Here is a 20,642-nt window from a genome sequence, read left to right as displayed (position 1 = left end):
AGGCAGAAGGTGAATCCTTGTGACAAAAAGATGAAATATATTCATGAAAAGCATGTGTGAAAAGTTTATAATTTGCCCGCTAGATGGCTATGAAAATGTTGGACTATGGGTAATGAAGGAGAACAAGAAAGAGAGGAACAATGTTGCAACCATTTAATAGAACATATTAGAATATCATTACAACAATCGTATCCGTACGAAGTGTTGACTTGAAGAAAGGCACAGACACGGCCCCGCATAAAGTCTCGCACACGGGCCAAAATACTTGCCATGTGTTGGAAAATGAAATGAAATCTTTGAATTTTACGTCCCATGGTTATGCCGGTTAGGCTAAAGGAGACGGTGATTATGAGAAATGAATGAAATGGTGGAATGAATAAAGTGGGAGGAAACGGGAGAACCCCAAGAAAACCCACGCACACGGTGTTTGTCCACCACAAAGTTAACTTGGCGGGGGCTGGGATCGAACCCGGGACCCCAAGCAGCAGAGGTGAACGCTCTACCACTGAGCCACCGCGGTCCTGGCCATGTGTTGGATGTATATGAGTGCCGCTTAATTGCGTTCATGTAAGCTAGGTCAGCAATCACTGTTAGCATCACGTCGGATGCATTAGTCAATGGGAGCCATTGTCCTGGTACATTCTACATTGATAATTCGCTTTGTAATCCGCAGAAACCTTCCATATATCCCGTCCATAGTTTTAAGCGTCAGATCCAATTAGCTGGCAAATTATCAGCTTTTCTCGTTCAGAAACATATTTCACCTATCCTGCCTTACTTCCCACCTATTCTGGGACACCCTGTATAAATTGTTGGCAGGATAGGTTTGAATTTTTCCGTTAGTATCGTTTATTAACATATACACCTGCTAATACATAGTGTTAAAATATAACATTAATATATTCACATGTACTAGTGCTATGGTAATCAAACAAGTTTCACTTGAACAACCCCGGTATATTCCTTTTTTTTCCCTTTAAATTGTATATTGCACTCCTAGTGGGTACCCAGTTCGGACAACTTCTCACTACGCCCATACCGAGAAAAAAAAAATGAAATGAAATGAAATCTCTCAGTTTTATGTTCCACGGTTATGTCGGCTAGGTAAAAGGAGACGGTGATGATGAGAATGAATGAAATGATGGAATGAAGAAAGTGGGAGGAAACGAAAAAAATTCTGAATAAACCCACACACATGGTGTTTGTCCACCATAAAGCCCAACTGGCGTGAGGTGGGATCGAATTAGGGACGCACGAGAGGTGAACGGTCTGCCACTGAGCCACCGCGGCCCTCTGTGATAGAGAAAAAAATGGTATGTTGTGATAGGTATTTAATATCCTTTTTCAGCTCCGAGACTAGCAATATGAGACGGAACCTAACATTTAAAGTGAGATCCGAACGACTACGGAGGTTTGTATCAAAGATAAGTACCACCACCAAGAATCGGACTCAGTATCAGCCAACGGAAAACATGCGTGTTAACTACTCGGTCATAAAAGGGCGTTGAGATAAAAAGTGCTTGGTATTACAAACTACTGTAAAAAACAGTACTTGTAACACTACACATAATTGTAAAAATGCAAACTTATTCTTTTTTTAATCAAATGATTCCTCAGCCATTATTTTTTTTTAAAGTCATATTATATATCTTTTGTTTGAAAAAAGATTTCGTATTCTATTTAAATGTATTTTATCTTCATTATTGTTTTAAAAATAGTAAAGAAAAAAAATAAATGCAGTTGAGTGGTTATTGTGAGAATGTTTGAAATATTTGTTTGAATAGAGTTATTGTCTCCGTTTCATTCATTTTGTGTAAGGCATTCAGATTAAAATATTGTTATGCCCGTATTTTTTGTTCTTCTGGAGGAAGAGTTGGAAGATGATATGACATCTCGGCGGCGCGGAGGTCGTGTGTTTTGCGAGAAAGTGGTCGTCGCCCGTCAGAGTTCTTTGATACCTGACATGCATCTAGCTTAAACAAAGCTTTTTTTTTTTTTTTTTTTTTTTTTTAAGAGTAACAATGTTGAACAAGGGAGAATTAAGACGACAAAAGAAAAAGAAGAAAACATTATGAGAAGCATCAGAGAGTGTATGTGCGATTCACTAAAAAAAAAAGTAACGTAAATTAAATGCATCGCTGTGAAAGTAAATCTTACTTTCTTCTATTCATCTGTGGGAAACTGGGTTTCTGATTCTGATGTACGTACATACGAGACAGTACAATTGCTCTGCTTTGTACTATAGAGACATTTGAAGATAGTACGTTGTGCTTCTTTGTAGAAGGAAACCATAACTATGTTCTTTTCAATTATGAATAATGCACCGGATATAATTAACGTCTTCTTATTTTCTTTTACTAATTAGATATTTTTTTTGTTTGTTTTGTGTTGTCTTGCTTCCGAAAGTCTTTCTATAAATTGTTTGTTCTGTACTTTATATATCTACAGTCTTACTCTGTAATTCTATTGTTAATATTGTGTGTATTTATACAGTACGTTTTAATTGAAAAATTCAGGATGTGAAATCTTTTGAACAATTTCGCCCATTTTACTCCAGCGCGGCCGTCCTATCGATTTGTGGAGCCTGGGGTGAACGTATATTGCGTGGCCAATGATGTACTTAACTCTTTGTAATAAATCCCGTGTGCGTGGGTTTCCTCGGGTTTCACTCGTTTCCTCCCACTTTCTTCATTTTACCATTTCATTCGTTTCTCATCATCGTCTCTTTTAGCCTAGCCGGCATAACCGTGGGACGTAAAACTCCAAGATTTCATTTTTTTCTTTGCAGTAAGTCATCCTTCTACTTTAGTGATGCATTTCGATCACTAAACTACATAGATTACAATGATATTTTCGATTAGTCATTTTGTATTTTGCATACATGTTTCAACCCTACTGTACATAAGTGGGACGTCCCATAGTTCTCTAAATATAACATCTGCAAATAAAGTGGGGAATGTATTTCATTTGTTAAGTAAAAAAGAATAATAATGCAAAATAATAATAAAAATCAGCGAATAAACAAAAAATCAGGACCGAAAAGGTTAAGTAAGAATTCCATACTCAGCATGAATAAATTACTTTGAGTTAATTTCCATTTTTTCATATCAATGAAAATGATATCCACCATGATATATGATGAATTATCTTTAATGTTGCGATTGTTGACATTATGAATGTTCTACACGCTATTAATAGTAGCACACTCAAAAAAAAAAAAAAAAAAAAAGGTTCATGATTAAATATTTTGAATCCCAAGATTAAGTTGCAAATAGTAAATTTGTAACTTTTTTTCTGAATGGTGTAACCCTACAGTTTACAGCATTGTTACCAACTAAAAGAAATTTAAAATTTATTAACTACATAAATTTCTGTAACAGAGAATGTAAATACTAAGGAAATCAGGATATGCACCAGTCAATATTTTTACAGTATTAGGATACTGTGGATTACTTCTCCCAGGATAAAGGATTTCAATGACGGGTGAAGGGTTGAGAACCAGAGTTAATATGGCATATTAAGTGCTAGAACTTTAACTCGGCAGAATTTCATCAAGAGGGAGTGCAAGTTCGTTTTAGTTGTTCGTATACATAGGGTATATGGTAAATGTTAATTTTTGCATAATACCTTGCTCAAGGACCGGGGGGGGGGAGGAGGAGGAGAGTTGAATCCGAAACTTCTCCTTGCGTACACAACTGGTTGTAAATAGTATAACTATAATTTAGCATTGTCAAAATTTCGAGGAAAAGTAATGTTGAGATCAGCGAATCTGTTTAAAATTTCAAAAAATAATTTATTCAAATTATAATTTACGTAATGCTTAATGATATGTTAATAGACGTTTAAACTACTTTATAATGATACTACTGTAGCTACTGTGTTATTTGAAGAGCACAACATACCATTGAAATATTTGCGATTTCTCTCTTCCTTTTGCAGGACATTTTCAAATGCCCTGAGTGAAGAAGTCGTGAAACCTCTTCGATCATTGGTGGAGACACAACACAGAATCCGAAAATCCGTCGAATCAGCTGTGGATAAAACAGCCAAGAACTTGTCAGAATGGAGGGCAGCTGAGAGTAAAACGAAGAAACAGAGCTTCATGAGTTCACGCGAAAACGAGAAGCTACAAGATGCCCTTCTGGAAGCACGGCTCGGACGAGGGCGTGGACTGTCAGATAAAGAAATCACAAAGGTAAGCACTTTTTATTGTTAACCGTCGAAGTACATTATCTCATATTGTATGTGCATATGTACCGGTATGTATCTGTGTGTGTAGTAGTAGTAGTAGTAGTAGTAGTAGCAGTAGTGGCAAATTGGGATACAAGTAGTGGTTTAAGCGATTTTTTAAGTGCTTTTGCTACAAAAATTTCAAATTGGGTGGCACGCTGTTTGGGCTACTTTAAATAATCTAAGGGCTGTAACTTTTAAGAACGTGCTACTTTTTTTTATTTTTGTGTATAAATTCACAAAACACTTTTAGTTTTATGTAATATAAAAGGTTCCATTGCTGAATAATTCTATTCGCAATGAACAATAGTTGTACTAAGATTAACATGTTCGACACTGGTTTAATTCTTGTTTCAGTTGTTACAGTCTTCACATCTGACAACACAAGACTTTTCTTGAGTTTGCGCTGTTGCAGCATCACTGACCGTGATGCTGTCTCAGTTAATGCCTAGTGTTAGTAGACGAACGATGGAAACAGATTTAATTACAAATTTAATTACCAGTATGTTACTGTGTCTCAGAGCCCATAAAATCGATTGAAGCAAACATTCATCTCCTTGGAAATCAGAAAAGTTCGCCCTTTTACACTATCACCGTCTGGTCAGTTTACTGCACACTGCAATTTTACTGCTTTTCACGTAATACAGAGTTTGAACCTAAAAAATAAAAAAACGCCAATAGCTCGGAGCGGTTGTCACTGCCTGACCGTTGCCACACAGATATCTGATATTTTCTAGGTGTAAGGATCTGCTAATTCATATGTAATATTATATGAGTTACAGCTTATATGAATTACAACTTAAAATATTGAAACCAATAAATAAATAAATAAAGTGTCATGTCTAAGTATGGTCTTTGTATTAGGAAATCGATGTGTTAGTACGTTCAGCAATTTTAAGACTCCGTTTTAGTAATTCGAAAAGTTACTTTTTCAACTTTAGTATTTAATTTCATTTTCAAGATAATTGTAACTAGATTTTAAAGGGGGTGATTGACCCATGCAACCCTTCTTCCTAACGCCTATAGCTCAGTGTTTTATCCACAGATTTTCGAGAGAGAGAGAGGAATTCAGAAAAAAACCTAGTAAATGTTTAACAAATTTGTAAATTTTCTTTAGGAAATAGAATTTCTGTGTTAAAAGCTAAGTACTACCATACCACAACGAATGCATGCTTTCGTAATGAGGAAAAAACAGTAACTAATATTAACATATGCGTTTCTGTATCGTAGTTCATAATTCACTTCAGGACTGAAAATACTTTAGGATCGTTTCCTCGTAGGTTGGAAACTACAGGATTAAATATGGAGACAGGAGAAGAAAAGTCTCAAAGGATGGACATTCCTTGACTGCAAATACTGTCATGAATACAAACTTGAATTTATTTATTTATTTCCTAATTCTCTCTGGAGTTCCCCAGGGTAGTGTTCTAGGACCTCTGCTATTTCCTCTTTACATGGATGATTTCCCTTCCTTCCTGTCTTTAACATCTACGAACATTCTTCTCTTTGCTCATGATTGTTAAATTTTCCATAAAATATCTACCATAGATGATGCCTTATGACTTCAACAAATTCTCACTAAATTTACTGACTGGTATACGACTTGGAATTTAAAACTAAAGCTCAAAAATGTTGCACTTGAAGAAATGTTGCACTTAGTATTTCTTTGAAGAAAAAAAATATCACAGATATTACATTAATAACAGCCCTATCGAAAGAGTTGCAACACATTAAGATCTCAGAGTTTTATATAATGAGAAACTTACATTTGCTGACCACATCACCGTTACTGTAAAGAGTGCTATGAGAATACTAGATGTTTTTACAGATTTACTGAAATTCACGATCTCAAATCACTTAGTATTTTCTTCAAAGCTTTTGTATCTCCTAAAATTGAAAAAAAAATAAAATGAAATCTTTAATATTTACGTCCCACGGTTATGCCGGTTAGGCTAAAGGAGACGGTGATGATGAGAAATGAATGAAATGGTGGAATGAAGAAAGTGGGAGGAAACGGAAGAACTCCGAGAAAACCCACAAGCACGGTGTTTGTCCACCACAAAGTCCACATGGCGCGAGGTGGGATCGAACCAGGGACCCCAATCACCGGAGGTGAACGCTCTACCACTGTGCCATCGCGCCCTCCTCTCCTAAAATTGAATATTGCTTACCGATATGAAATATGGCCTGTGCTTCAAACTTGTCCCGTTTTGATTCTATCTTTAACTTTTTTCTTGCTTTTGTCAAACAAAGAGTTTCTTCAGTGCGTAGTTTTAATAACACAGAGCTCCTAAACAAACTTGATATTCATACTCTATTTATTCGACGCATGGTTGCAGACTTACTGTTTCTCCATAAAATTATCAATGGGAAAATTAACTCTGAATTATTGGTCTCCGTTCTCAATTTTCTCATATCTTCTCGCCTTACTCGCATTCATACGCTACTGACATAAAATGACATAACTCAAAATTCGTAACTTTTCAGGAGAAGCATTTGAAAGTTTCGAAACAGAATGAAAACAAAAATGGGAGCAAGAATGACACAAAGTGCTCTCTAGCGCCCAGTTTTGGAAGCACATCTGTGAAATTTTTACCAGAGATAGACATCAAGATTGGCTTTCATTTTCTGCCCATAGGTCAATAAGGGTGATTTTTGAGTTATGCCACTCTTGAAATAAACAGTCGATATGTAACACCCAGACTATCAATTATACAACGTTCTTTATACTTCAGGCTTGCATCATTGTGTAATAGTTTATCGTCAGATGTTAATATTTTTGACTTCGAAAATCATTTTAAAACCAAATTAAAGTCTCTGTAAATATGGTACTATTGTATATATATATATATATATATATATATATATATATATATATATATATATATATATATATATATATATATATATACAGTGGCGTATTTAGGGGGGTGGCTTCCGGGTTTAAGCCCCTCCCGAAACGTAACTTAGTATAGTAAAGTAAATGAAATATCTTAAAGAATTTTCACATTTCCAAGCAAAGCCCCCCCCCGAAAGTTAGCAAAGCCCCTCCCGAAACAAAATCGTAAATACGCCACTGTATATATATATATATATATATATATATATATATATATGTTTTGTTATTTTTATTATTTTTAAAATTTTTCTTCTTTCTTTTTTGTTATTTCTTATATACCTTGTTACATTGTTTCAGTGTAAAATGGACATTGATCTGTATCTGAAACATTTATAAGTAAATAAATTAGAATTCACCATCGTTCACTGTTAGGAAACCAAGAGAATTTACTTGATTAACTAAGGAATTAATAGAAACCCTGGCTTTTGGTCTAATTTTTAGTGTGGGCTCCTTTGGTGTACGTGGTCTTAATGAGAGAGCCTTAAAATCTTAAAGGATTACGGTTGTTGGGGTTCCATCTTACACTATAGGTCCACATCCTATATAGCCTCGATGCTGAAAAAGGACGCTAAACTTCAATGAACAAGAATAAGAAATTAATAAATTAAAGTTTTTTAAAGTGAGGAAACGAATATTTCGTTTTATCCACACTAAAATGAGGCTGCTATGGAACAATCATTAAGATAAGATTCGCAAGTCGATTTTTTTTTTTTTTTAAGTATTTTAAGTGTTCATAAGAGCTGACGAAATCGACCACTTAGTTGATACGATCGGTTTCACATACGTGTTCCCTTGACTAAAAAGCAGTTAAAAGTTATCAATTGTAAGAGTAATTAAATCTTTTAACATGTTTTGATGAGAGTGTAAGATGTTTATGAGTAGATAAGATTTTGTTTCGCCGAGAATGTGAGTTGGAAGATAATAATAATAAAAAAAAGTACTACCAATCAATTTATGAGAAATTCTGAGGTTTTGTTGGCTATAATACTTTTAACTTTTATTTTAATTACTTGAAAAGATTTTAATTAATATAATTAGGAAACAATTACAAAGTAGGTTCTGTAAGTTATATGATAGCTCGTTATTTAAGCATGTTAACATACCAGGCTTTTTTTTTTTTTCAATTTTTGTTCGTTTTCATGTTATCGATGAAAGAATAATTTTGCAGTTGTTATAAACAATATAATGTAACTTTATGTATGTATATTGACATGAAATAAGTCTTTAATTAAATGTAGGTTAAACCTCATCAACTTGTCGAAGCCCTCCTAAGATGAATTCCTAGCGGTGCTATTAATCTAATATATAAAACTGAAAGTGAGTATGTTTTTGACTTCATAACTTTTGAACCACTCAACCGATCTCGATCAAATTTTCTACATAGATTAGGTTCAGGCCTGAGATGTTTATTTATCACTTCACTTTGACGATGCAACGTAGGAGAGGAAGGGAGAGATATATATATAAAAAAATAAAAGTGAAAGTGACTATCTTTGTAACTTAATAACTCTTGAACCACCCGACCAATCTCGATCAAATTTTCTACATAGATGAGTTCGGGTCTGGGATGGATATTTTAAAATGATCGAAAATGACTGATATTAGTGTCGAATCTGTAGTTTTCCGGGTCACTGAGATAAACAGTGACACTTCCGATGCATTTTAAATCCAAATCCAGCCCCCATTGTTCTTTATGTCCAAAATGAAACGTATTCCTTCTAAGCGAAGAACGAGCAATCTGCTAGTTCCTAATAAAATGAATTTCAATGTTTTATATTTACTAAACATAAGAATTATTTTCTCGTCAGAGCACAATTTACTTTGAGCTTAGAAAGTTTTAATCTATTTTTCTCTGAAACAAAAATAAACGTCTGCCGTTAGTGATGACATAGCCAGTGAGATATTTACTTTTGATCGGTAGATCATAGGTTCTAGTATTCGATTTGTAACGTGGGGAATTTTTACTTCGTCAAAAAGTTCCTTTACTTCTGGTTTCCAAAACAATCATATAACCCGATTTATTTTGTATTATTATTATTTCTTTACTTTGCTCTAGGTACTGTAGGAGTTTATTACGACTTCCAGAGTAACTGAACTTCATATATATTTTTATTGACTTTTCATATCCTACATGCAGAATGTAAGATTTGGAACTTAAGCAGATGTCCCGGCCATACATTGTTACAATGAAAGTAAATGTCGTATATGAGTCAATATTATACAGAAGTTAAACTAAATTTGAGAAATTTGAAATAATATTATTTTTCCCAATAGATTCATAATTAGAAATAGCAGACTGTTTGTTGTAAATGGATATTCAGTCATGATATCATATCCATGTCGTTGGCATGGTGATAGTTGCGCTAAAGTCTAATCCAATTCGAAGGAGGGCTGAGAAGCATTTATTAGCAATTAAACTATTTAGGATTACTGAATAACTTGGGAGAAAAAGTTAAACTATCTTTAAAAGAAGGAATTACCGTGATGAAATCTATATTGATTTAGTTGCATGAACGCAGATTTAATGTGTCTTGAAGAGACAATTGAAGTTAACATAAAAAAAAACTGTCACCGTGAGTTAAGTTTTGTTTCTAATCATAGTTTTACACATAAAAAGTACGTTTTTTCAAAAGTAAAACTTCATACGTGTGAAAATAACAACTTTCGAATTATATTAAGGGACTAAAGTAAATATATGCCCTAGATACTATTTCTTAGTTAGCAGATCAAATGTAACGCAACTTGGTACGTATAGTTAGCGACAAAAGATCTTTTCGTTTGGGAAGCACAATTTGTGTATAGTTTTAAGTAAATTAAAAAGAATCTAATTTTCTGTATTGAAACTGTGTACCGAAACTTGAAACTCGGTGAAACTGTGTACTTTCCACTGTTATTCCCAAAATAAATGTTATCAAACGGAAATAACTTTTGCCGCTGACTGTACAAACCGTAATTTGTCGTAATCAATGTGTAAATTATTCCATCTTGTGTTGGAGATTTCCCATGATATGCTTGTTCTCTCAAGACTTCCGGGTGTTCATTCATCGAAGCTCTTTAAAGCATATTAGAATGTGTCATTGCAGTTTCAATAAATTTAAGTATTAAGCAAACCTTTCTGAAGTACGTAAATATTTTGTTGTAATATACTTATGAAGTTTTTCTTTCTGTTTTAATTTAGTTGGAGTCCAAAAGAAGAAAAGCCGAAGAGTCTGTTAAAAAGGCAGATATTGAATACTATACATTCTGCATTCGTGCTGAAAGAGCCAGGTATTTAATATTTAATTTTAGTTTACCTTACGTATTAGGAGTAAGGTTTACAATATCGGCTCCATCTTTGATATTTAGATCCATTCATGTACCTATACAGTGAAGTGTGTATATATATAAATTTCCATTATGGGGATTTTAGAATTTTTTATTCGCTGATTTTTTTTTTCTATTCAGACTAACTTAAAAGTCTCTTTGCCATGTGAAAGTAAGCACGTTTAAGTACCTCTTTCGATTCTTACAATTTCAACACTATATTAAATCCTAGAAGCGGCTTCTGAAAGAAATCATACCGGTAAAATTTAAAGTTTTTGTTTTCGCTTGAAACTAAAGGAATGTGCCTTTTTAATGTGCTAATTGTTATATACAACAAACAATACATTAGATAACCTTCATTCCCTTAGGTTCAAGCGGCAAAACTTTAATTACCATTCTGACTGTCCCTCACGAAAAGCTTTTATTAAAGTCAAAATATTTCTACTTCGATACAGATATCATCAATGACACACCGAATATTAACGGTGATCAATAACTGAGTCATCTTTGTTTTTCAGCGTATTAATTTATATGGGGAACTATTTTTCGGTTTTGTTTGAAATGAACTAGAATTTTACTGATTTCCATTTTAAATTATTTAAGTATACCTTACTTCGTTAATATTTAGTTTTATTATACTGGGTGAGTCAAAATGATGTTCTCAATTTCAATTTTTTTCTTTTAATAACACGTATGTAAACAGAGATTACAGACGCTGATTGATCAACTAAAAAGAAAATCCTAACATATTATAAATGTTCAATATACGATCCACAAGTTACACGACACACATCTAGTCTATAATCAAGTTCCTGTCGAACTCTTCCTAGCATGCCAGGGTCGATATTGACCACAGCTGCAGTGATGCGCTCGTGCAATTTAACCACAGTTGGAGCAAGTGGCGGTACAAATATCCTAAATTTTTCACAGAAATCCCGCCGAACTTGCACAACTGCAATTGATCCTACTTGTCCTTTCTGACAGCTCGCTGTGCGCACGTGGTGCTTAATGCTGTGTTGCCAGCTTTTGCGTCGGGCATTGAAACATGAAATTATTCATTGCAAGTAAATTTCAGTTTTATAAAATTTAATGACTCTAAAGTTAACTAAAAAGAATACTCTCAATAACCAGCAGGTCCACTAGGCCCTACTCAAGTTGACATTCGACTTAAACAATGAGAATTTGTTTATATTCAAATTGGCAACGTGTGGAAAAGAGTAGAATATTTACGTTACCATTGCAGAGCGAGAGAAATGAGCCACTATAATTGGCTGAACGTGATGTTGCCATAGAAACGTTCTTGCCTGATTGTTATGATCACATGCAGGAAGAGAAAAAAACAGAGGGAAGCAACTGTCAGAAAGGACAAGTTGTGTCAAATTGACTGTAGTCGCATGAAAATGAAGCACGCAGAACGCTCTGTTTCCTGTAGAAGTCATATTACTCATTTCGACTAAACTGCCTGCTGGTGGACCTCTACATAACTACGCCTCTGCGATAGAAAGAGAAGAAAAGTTCTTGAGATTATATTTTTTTTAAAAAAAAAAAAAAGCAAGAAAAGTAGTTCGAAAAATAAATTAACGAAATCGGGAACATCATTTAGACTCACCTGGTATATTATTTTAATAATCAATTTAATTTAAGTATATTAACTTTACATAATGCAAATTCATTTTGAGATACCAAAGAACGTTTAACTAGTCTTGAAGAGGAATTCAGTGAAATCGCTTCATTTAAAATTTCAGTTAATTTCAAATAAAATCGAAACATAATTCCCTATTTAATTCAGTGGGCTAAAATAATTTATGATGGCCAGGGTAGTGAACATTGTTAAGGGTAAAAATTAACAGTGCTCATCAGTCCCGTCCCCAATTTTCATTTTTCATTTCAAAATATTGCAGAAAGTGAAAATTAACATTAAGATTTTTGTTTGTAATTCTGAAGAAAGTACTAAATACTGATTAATAAGCTAACCAGTGCTTTTGAGATGGCCTTCGTTCTTGTTAAGTTCGTCGTCTAAGGGTATGACGTAATAATTAACGTGGAATAATCATTCTTCAAAATAGTTATAACATTTAGTTTTGGTTTTTGAAAGTAAATTTTACCTTGCTTTACGGAAGGTATCTTCCTTGATGGACGAATCAATAACTGTAACGCAACTTTTTCTTTCTGATTACCAACGTCTGTGTTTAATGGTGATTTAGATGTTTTCATTTATTTAGAAAATTATTTTAAAAATCAACATGTAGATTGATGTAGAAATCAAGTAATTCCTACATGAACTTTTAAATCCAAAACAAATGCTCTCCACCAAGTATCAACAGTTATGTAGCCTCGAAGGAAACCGTAATCAAAACTTCAGAAAACGAAATCAAACTTGTACGCTGTGCTGTCCACGAATATGTTGCAATAAAATAGGAAAAAGATAATTTCAGAAATTTTGAAATTAAGCTGAAACTTCAGATTAATAATAATAATAGAAGAAAAGAAGTTACTTCTCTGGAGAATAATTTTTAATTGTTTTATTATTTGTATACAGGAAAAAATATCTTAATGATTTGGCATCTTGATTATATTAGAGAGTCTTATATCGGATGCATAGTAATTGAACTGTGCAAGCGAAACATCTTCAACATCGCTTAATGAAACCAAATCCATAATCACTGACTTCTTGTATATATGGGAGTCCTAATCTTAACTACCGAGGTATATCCACTTCTTAATATCCAAGAGAAAGATCTGCCCACCCTATCTGCTTAACAAATCTAGTGACCCTCTAGGCAAAGGGGCTAGAATACCTACACATTCACATATATATATGTCTAGAAATAATCGAAGACAATAAAAGGCCTTAAATGATTGTTACAACGCGCAACACCATGCGCGTGCCGTTTATGGCTTGTTGGAAGATTGTGGTAATCAGATGATGCTTTGCTTCAATACAAAGACAGCCAGTTGGGAACCGTTTGGCCGCACCGACTTTACAGAAAATAAACTGTTGGTTCTCAAGCCATTTATTCCACTTCTAAGACCCAAACTAACTAAAAGCAATATTTGGAAATCGTTTCTAGAAGGGTTATAAAAGTTTGCAAAAAACAAACCAAAACATAATATTTAATTTTTTATTCACAATTGACGTTGCAAATGGTTACATGCTTAACACTACTAACATGGATTCAACTAGTTCAAACTACATTACATAGTCAAAAAATAAGGACCACACTAATAACTGAGTGATCTATACTTGTACTCACATACATTAGTAATAGTTTGTACAAAATATAAGAAAAGTATCCCTCCGACTAATACAGAAAAAGAATTTTACGATACCAAAAATTCCTTTCCGAATCCATTGGATTCTACCGGAGTCTGCCAATCCACTTGCAGCTGTACACAAAGCTTCATTTAGATGGCCTAGCGAAATATATATCTTAATCAAGGAGCATGAAAACAATCACAATGACAATGTCTTCGTATTTTCTCTGCATTGTCAAAATACTTAAGAGATAGTACATCAAATTCTGTCAACCAATCATGGAATTTAAGAAACATTCGTCTTCAATAGCAGGTACCCAAAAATTTAAACATAAATCAGCATAAGACGCAAATATTGAAATAGTCCCAATTCCCGCTAAATATTATTAGGCTGGGTAATTAATTGATTCATTTACTAAGATTCCCACCCCTAAGGATTAAAGATACTTTTATATAAAGTAAGATAAAATTGATTTTCAGATAATAAATAAAAATATTTACATAGGATTTTGAGTTATATTTATGATATCCAACAGTTTTGTGTTTTGTTCCTGAGTGTTCCTTCTTTTTCATGTCAGTAATCTTCCGTAGATATTATCTTTATTTCCTGATGATGTCTACGGCGAACAGAAGAAATATTTTGGCTTTAAAGTAAGCTTCATATTGTGAGAATGTTAAGTATTAAATATTAATAATATATAAATTATCATTGACAGCACAAATGTTCTAATATTATTTGATTTTCTATTTTTTTAAAACAATGTCCAGAAGTTTCCTCAATTTACTTCCAATGTTTTTGTATTTGTGTTGAAGACAATTCTGAAACCTTAATGCCAATTATTTGACTATTTTGAGAGATTAGTTTCTGTTATATAATTTTGGAATTATCAATTTACAGGTTAGAATGGGAAACTGCAGTCAGTCGAGGGAGCCATTGTTTCCAAACGTTAGAAGAAGAGCGTTTGCAGCACCTAAAAGACCTTGTTAATCGTTACTTTCAACATCTGAAAGAAATGGGTCCAAAAATGGTGCAGGTAAGAAATTTTAATTCACGTCAAATTTTTAAACAGGTGTGTCCGGGAGACAAAATAGGAGTAAATGCAAATATACAGGAGTGGATTTACCAGGTTGGAGAAGTGAAGATACACCTTGTCAATTGCTGCTGGTTACACATGTCAAATGGTAGTGCAGTACGTTGTGTGTAACCAGAAAACAATTTACAAAGTATATCTTCACTCTCTACCCCAGTGAGCTCATTCTTTATATTTCTTTGTATTTATTGCTTTTACCTTATTTTTACTCTCCGTGAACAAAGCTCCAAAGTAGGACTGAAAGCTTGAGAGTGCAAGGAATTATCCAAAAATCAAAATTTAAAAAAGTAAGTGAAATGATTGTTAAAATTCCTGATCTCATTAACATGTTGTCTGGCTATTCATGATTAATAGTTATATCTTTATATACGTAACTAATACTTTATGTAAAAGAATATTAAAAGGTATACTGCCCTGCTAAGCGAAAAGGCCTTATCTCCATTTCACATACTTTCGAGAAAATAAACAAAACGCGTTTTGACTTCGGCTGTACGTTCAAATTTGTTGTATTTCAGTAAAACTTTATTAAATATATTTTCACGATCTAAAATTTTTGTGGTAATACAGTTAAATATTTTTGCTTATGAATTGCCACTTAAAGTCTTTTTGCTTACTTTCAGTTACAGTTTTGAACATAAGGTAAACACTCAAGACGTCATTACCCCATACCTATTGGTCAAACCACGTCAATTTCACTTTAGAAGGATGCAGAACTGTACTACGAACATTCCCATACCAATATCTCGATTTTCGAAAAATGTGGAGTTAAGGTCTTTTCGCTTAGGACGGCAGTATAGCTCTTCACATATTTTCGTGAACTATCAAATTCGTGGTATTTAGAATTTAGTACCATGTTTTCTAATAATTGCTAGTAGCAGAATATTTAATCGAATATATTTGTTTTCTAAAAACTGTTAAATTTACTACTTATGATTTTTCTTGCTACTTAGCAATTATCTGAAACAACACTTTAGATTTTTATTACATTTTTTAACTTTAAGAGCTAGCAATGCTTCGGAGAGAGTACCAACAGAAAAGATCTAATTAAGAAATTTGGTTGACCAATCAAAACTCTTTTATATATTTAGTTGTCTGTCAGTGTGTCCGTCCGGTCGAGAGTCAAAAAAAATCTCGAGAACCACTTGATCGATCATCAGTTTTGGCCAGGGTGTGGAGGGTCAAAACTTAAGAATCGAGATTGTTGATAAAGATTCTATTTAAACAGGAAATGGTTGAAATCAATCCCTTTCCGGTTTTGATGTTGATCATTGTAGAGTAAAACAGTAACAGAGAGCAAGAAGTAGTTTTTGTAAGCCACTTTTTGCTAAGTTAAAAATTATGACTGTGATTTTTAATCTGTATATTCATATGCTATTTATCTACGCGAAGAACATTTCTACAATGGTTTATAGACAAAATATACATTCATATAATGCTTAAAGAAAGGTACATAAGTGTATGTATAAGATTTATGACCATGTTACTAATTTCATGCAGTGTTTGCCTGTGGATAAATTTATAAGTGAAATATATAATTGTCTATTGTCAATGGCTTTTTACAACATTAATGAAATCGTCGAATCTCAAAACGTATAGTATCATTGGAGATACCATACGTTTTACAGAAAGTAAATTTTATTGTTAGTATGTACGTATAAAGTATGATACTGTAGTATGTAGTAATTCATAAACCATATATGAAGGGAAAGGGTGAAAAAAACAAGGAATGTCCATGTATGCGCTTTATCGGATGCTTTGTCCTATTTGTTGCTGAATCTTGGTACTGTTTGACTGTATATGCCATACATGCGTAGATGTAGAAATGTCCGTGTAAGAAGGGGCAAAAGATTTGAATAACCCTATTCTTATTTTTACGCGGTTTTCAATATTAAAACGCTGTTTTTTCGAAAATCCAGTTGTGTGACATTCTTTCTTTTTTCCCCTTACCCTTCATATGTAGTTTTCAATTGACATTGTCTATTGTGTATTTATAACCTTAACAACAAAACTATTCTATTCTATACGTAGTAGGATATTCATAGTAGTCGAGGAATTGCTTTTTTTTCATCATATATAGACCTGGAAATCCTGGAAACTTGTAAATTGGATATGGAAGAATCAAGAAATTCGTGCTTGTCAAATAAGGAGGGAGAATGTGCTTGAGTTGTAACTATGTAGTAGAAGTGACGTAGATTTTCATGAAAAAAGAAATATTTTTCAAGACTCCTCAGAATATTTACTTCAACTGGAAACAAATGATTATTTTCAATGGTAAGATAATGCAGGGTGAGTCATGAAAACGGAGCCCAACAATGAAACAATTATTATTACTGTAATTAGAATAAAGATTTAAAAGTAACATACTCATGATTGACACTGTTGCAGTTCTTTCCCGGTGATGCTGTGGATGCGATATTCAACTTAACTAGGGTATGTGGATCATTGGTTGTGATTCAAATAACCAGACAGGTGGAATCTAACCGGTTTTAATACCAGCAATACAATATTATGTACTGCTGAATAATAAACCAAAAGTACTTGTTGGTGCTGTTTGTGGATTATTAATGCATTACGTATCCTCTTACATTTTCAGAGTTCCGAAAGGTTACAAGAACCAGTGCAAGGTTGTGACGTAGCGCGTGACATCCAAACAGTGATCACAATCAAGGGCACCGGAGAACCTCTTTCCGAACAATTGCTTCCCGACTTTTACGCTGAACACGTCACACTCGCCATGAATCGAGACAGGAGGCGGCAGGTAACACTTTATTCTTTAAATTCATTTCTTTATCTTAGTTATTAGTGACGCTTATTTCATACTTTTTCTCTTCTTTTTTCGTACTGGATTTTGTGTTTTTTACCTTGTCATAGTCCTTATGTTATTTTTAGAAATGGATGAAAACAATAAAGCATAGTATTTAATAAATAAGTCCACAGAAACTTTCTCAACAGACAGCAAATTTTTCTAGTTCATTAGTTTTTATTATTCTCATACATTCATACATTTTTTTTACATTTACAGTTCGAATCTCATGTTCAACATTTTATTTAATCTCGGTACCAAGGAGGGAAGTCAGATTAAATCAAAATAAAGGCTCTGGAAACATTAAATTAAATTAATTAGCTTACAGTCCAGTGATCTTATTCATGGCCGGAGTTAGGAATTGTCTGCTGGAGGGGGGGGGGCAGTAGGGGCAGACCGTTTGGTCGGTGTCTGAGGTCTTGTTATATGGCCATCTTATAGGTGGCATTTTTATTTTTTTGTCAAAAAGTTGGGGGGACAATGCCCCCCGTAACTCCGCCCATGATCTTATTGAGTGTGTTCTGTTTATAAGAATAATGCAAATATCTTTTATTTTAGAGCTCCTTCATGGCGAAGCTGTTAGCGTACGTGCCTTTGGCGTGGGAGACCCGGGTTAAACTCCCGGTGGGAGCTCATGTAGTTCGGATTCCACGTTAATCAGTAGGTCCATGTTTCATATAGCTTCGCTGCTGAAAGGGATGCTAAACTCAAAATCCAACATTTTATTTTTATTTCCATGTGCCCACACTGTAATTCTATTGTTCTAATCCCACGAAGGCATAAGTAAAAGAAAGAAGACTATAATATAAGCTTTCGTTAAATACTTCATCAAGTAAGAAGGAAAACAAGCAGTAAGGAAAGGAACAGTAAAAGAAAAAGGTGTATCTGAAAAACGTCCGGATCACGTCACTGATTATTTTACTGAAGAACATTATGGGAAACCAATAGTATTAACACTATTTTTATTTATATTTTTATGTGCATAGTATTTTCAAGAAATAATTAACTTCCTAAACGCCGATTTTAACACAATTTATGCTTGAATTTGAAAAACAATCGTCACTTTAAATGTTATGTCTTTTACGTTTATGCGTAAATTTTGTTTCTCTTTACACACACACACACACACACACACACACAAAGGAAGTTCAGATTCAATTTGTGTATCGAAGGATACAAGTCAGCCCATCTTACACTGGAAATTTTGACATCGATTTGCAGCTGACAGTGAAGAATGTCGTGAGAGACTATACTGGTATAGCTGGAATAAGAATAATCATCATCATAGGTATTCTTCCATTATTGGCAGGTCATTTACCGCAACTGAGAAGCTTCCATGCTACATGGTCTTCAGCTAACCTTTTCATCTTCACGTACGATTTTTCTGTTTTGATAGCATCCATTAATTGTAGTCTCCTTCGCCCCGTCCTTCCCTATCTTGCCACAGCTGGACTAAAGTTTTAAGAAAATAAATTCAGTTTGATCTGACTGAGGGCTCATCCGCATATTTGGACTTTTTTTGGTAAAAAGTTCCATTGAAGTGTATCCAGAGGTAACACGTGAAGATACGATTTCTGTTTCTCGCCAAGCTTCGTGATAATATAAGTTAGACATATAGAGAGTTACTTGGAGGAAGTTAAAATTCACGGGACGAGCTCTTTGGTAGTGCCTGGCAAGAAGAAATATATATATTGCACATTTTTCTGTATAATATTTGTGAAATGATACTCAGTTTTCGAGATTTTTTTTATTGTTAAATAGTTTAAATCTGCCATATAATTAATTTTCAAGTAGTATTTTTGAACAATACGAAACATTTCGATACTTCCTATTTTTATTTCTTAAGTTTCTAAAGTTTTTCTAAAGTAAGTTCTAAGTAGTTTTATTTCTCTAAAGTTAAAATTACACAATAAAATTGAAATACTTCTTGATCCGTTTGATGACCTCTTGACAAATATGTAAAAGTAACCTGCAATTTCTTGGGTTATAATGGTGGTTTCTTGAAGCAATTGTCACCATAGTCACCATATAAAATTATTAGATTCAATGTAATAATTTCGTTAATTATAAATTGTTTTATAGTTAAGTTTCTTGTTACAATTAGCTAAATGTTTTACACAAGATCTTGATTATGATAATTTAGATATAAATAATGAGTTCTTTTAAATTAAACTACGTCATTAGAACTTTAGATCGTTTGTCTTTTGTTTTTTCACTATTAGGGTTGCCAACTGGCCGGTATTGCACCGACTTGGCCGGAAATATTTCCGTTATTTTGATTACGTTCGGCGACCGGTACAAACTTCTTACCGCTCCATTATGACCGGTATTTTAAAATCTGTAATCCAGAATAAAACATCGAAATTGTCACGTTAGAATTAATTTACTTTTGTTCGTCTGTTTCGATAATTTTAAAGAAATTGAAGTTACTGGTAAATACAATAAAATGATCAATACCGACTTCCGTTTCTCATTTTTAGCACAATGTATCTATTAAGCTTATTAGTGAATGTACTAAAAATATGCAGAATACAGGTGAAAAATGCATCTTTGTCCACGATGGTACATTTCTTTCCCATGGTTGGGTTCCAACAGAGATACTTCATACTTAGGCCTATATCATGGAGAATTTTGAGGGTATGCCGGTAATTTTATTACCAGAGTTGGCAACCCTATTTACTATACATTTCTGTAAAAATCTATTTATTTTTTTAAATATTGATTTGTAATAATTTTAATTGCGTAAGACTGTTCATTTCCTGATATGTCACTAAAACAAATTCCATCTTTTCATGCAGGCATTGGTGAAGTTACTTCAATTAATTCGTCAGGATTTGGAGCGGGAGAGACGAGGAAAGCAAGGAGTTGAGAATTTAGCTCGAGCGTTGCAACAGACGCCTACCTTTGGGGGAGAAGAATCTCAACAAAATGTCAATGATAAGTTGCATCATGTACGTATCATCACCAACATCATAGATAAATATCTTTATATAAGCATAAATAAATGAAAGTAAAATTTTTCTATATGTGAAGAGGAACAATGTGTCAATTCACTCTGATA

The 20,642-nt window shown here is 33.6% G+C and overlaps 1 protein-coding gene across 1 annotated transcript in view; it reads left to right on the top strand.

The window, feature by feature from the left end:
* Nost (Nostrin) overlaps positions 1 to 20,642 on the top strand; it is a 315,536-nt gene that overhangs the window by 267,195 nt on the left and 27,699 nt on the right. The window contains exons 5-9 of the mRNA XM_081737150.1: positions 3,940 to 4,195; positions 10,308 to 10,396; positions 14,586 to 14,721; positions 17,372 to 17,536; positions 20,380 to 20,532. Coding sequence (XP_081593276.1) covers positions 3,940 to 4,195; positions 10,308 to 10,396; positions 14,586 to 14,721; positions 17,372 to 17,536; positions 20,380 to 20,532 — 799 coding nt within the window. The remainder of the gene's footprint in view (positions 1 to 3,939; positions 4,196 to 10,307; positions 10,397 to 14,585; positions 14,722 to 17,371; positions 17,537 to 20,379; positions 20,533 to 20,642) is intronic.

This window comes from Thermobia domestica, chromosome 13 (assembly GCF_964235325.1).
Source record: "Thermobia domestica chromosome 13, izTheDome1.hap1.1, whole genome shotgun sequence".
Taxonomy (NCBI): Eukaryota; Metazoa; Arthropoda; class Insecta; order Zygentoma; family Lepismatidae; genus Thermobia; species Thermobia domestica.
This window is presented reverse-complemented; position numbering and strand designations above follow the sequence as displayed.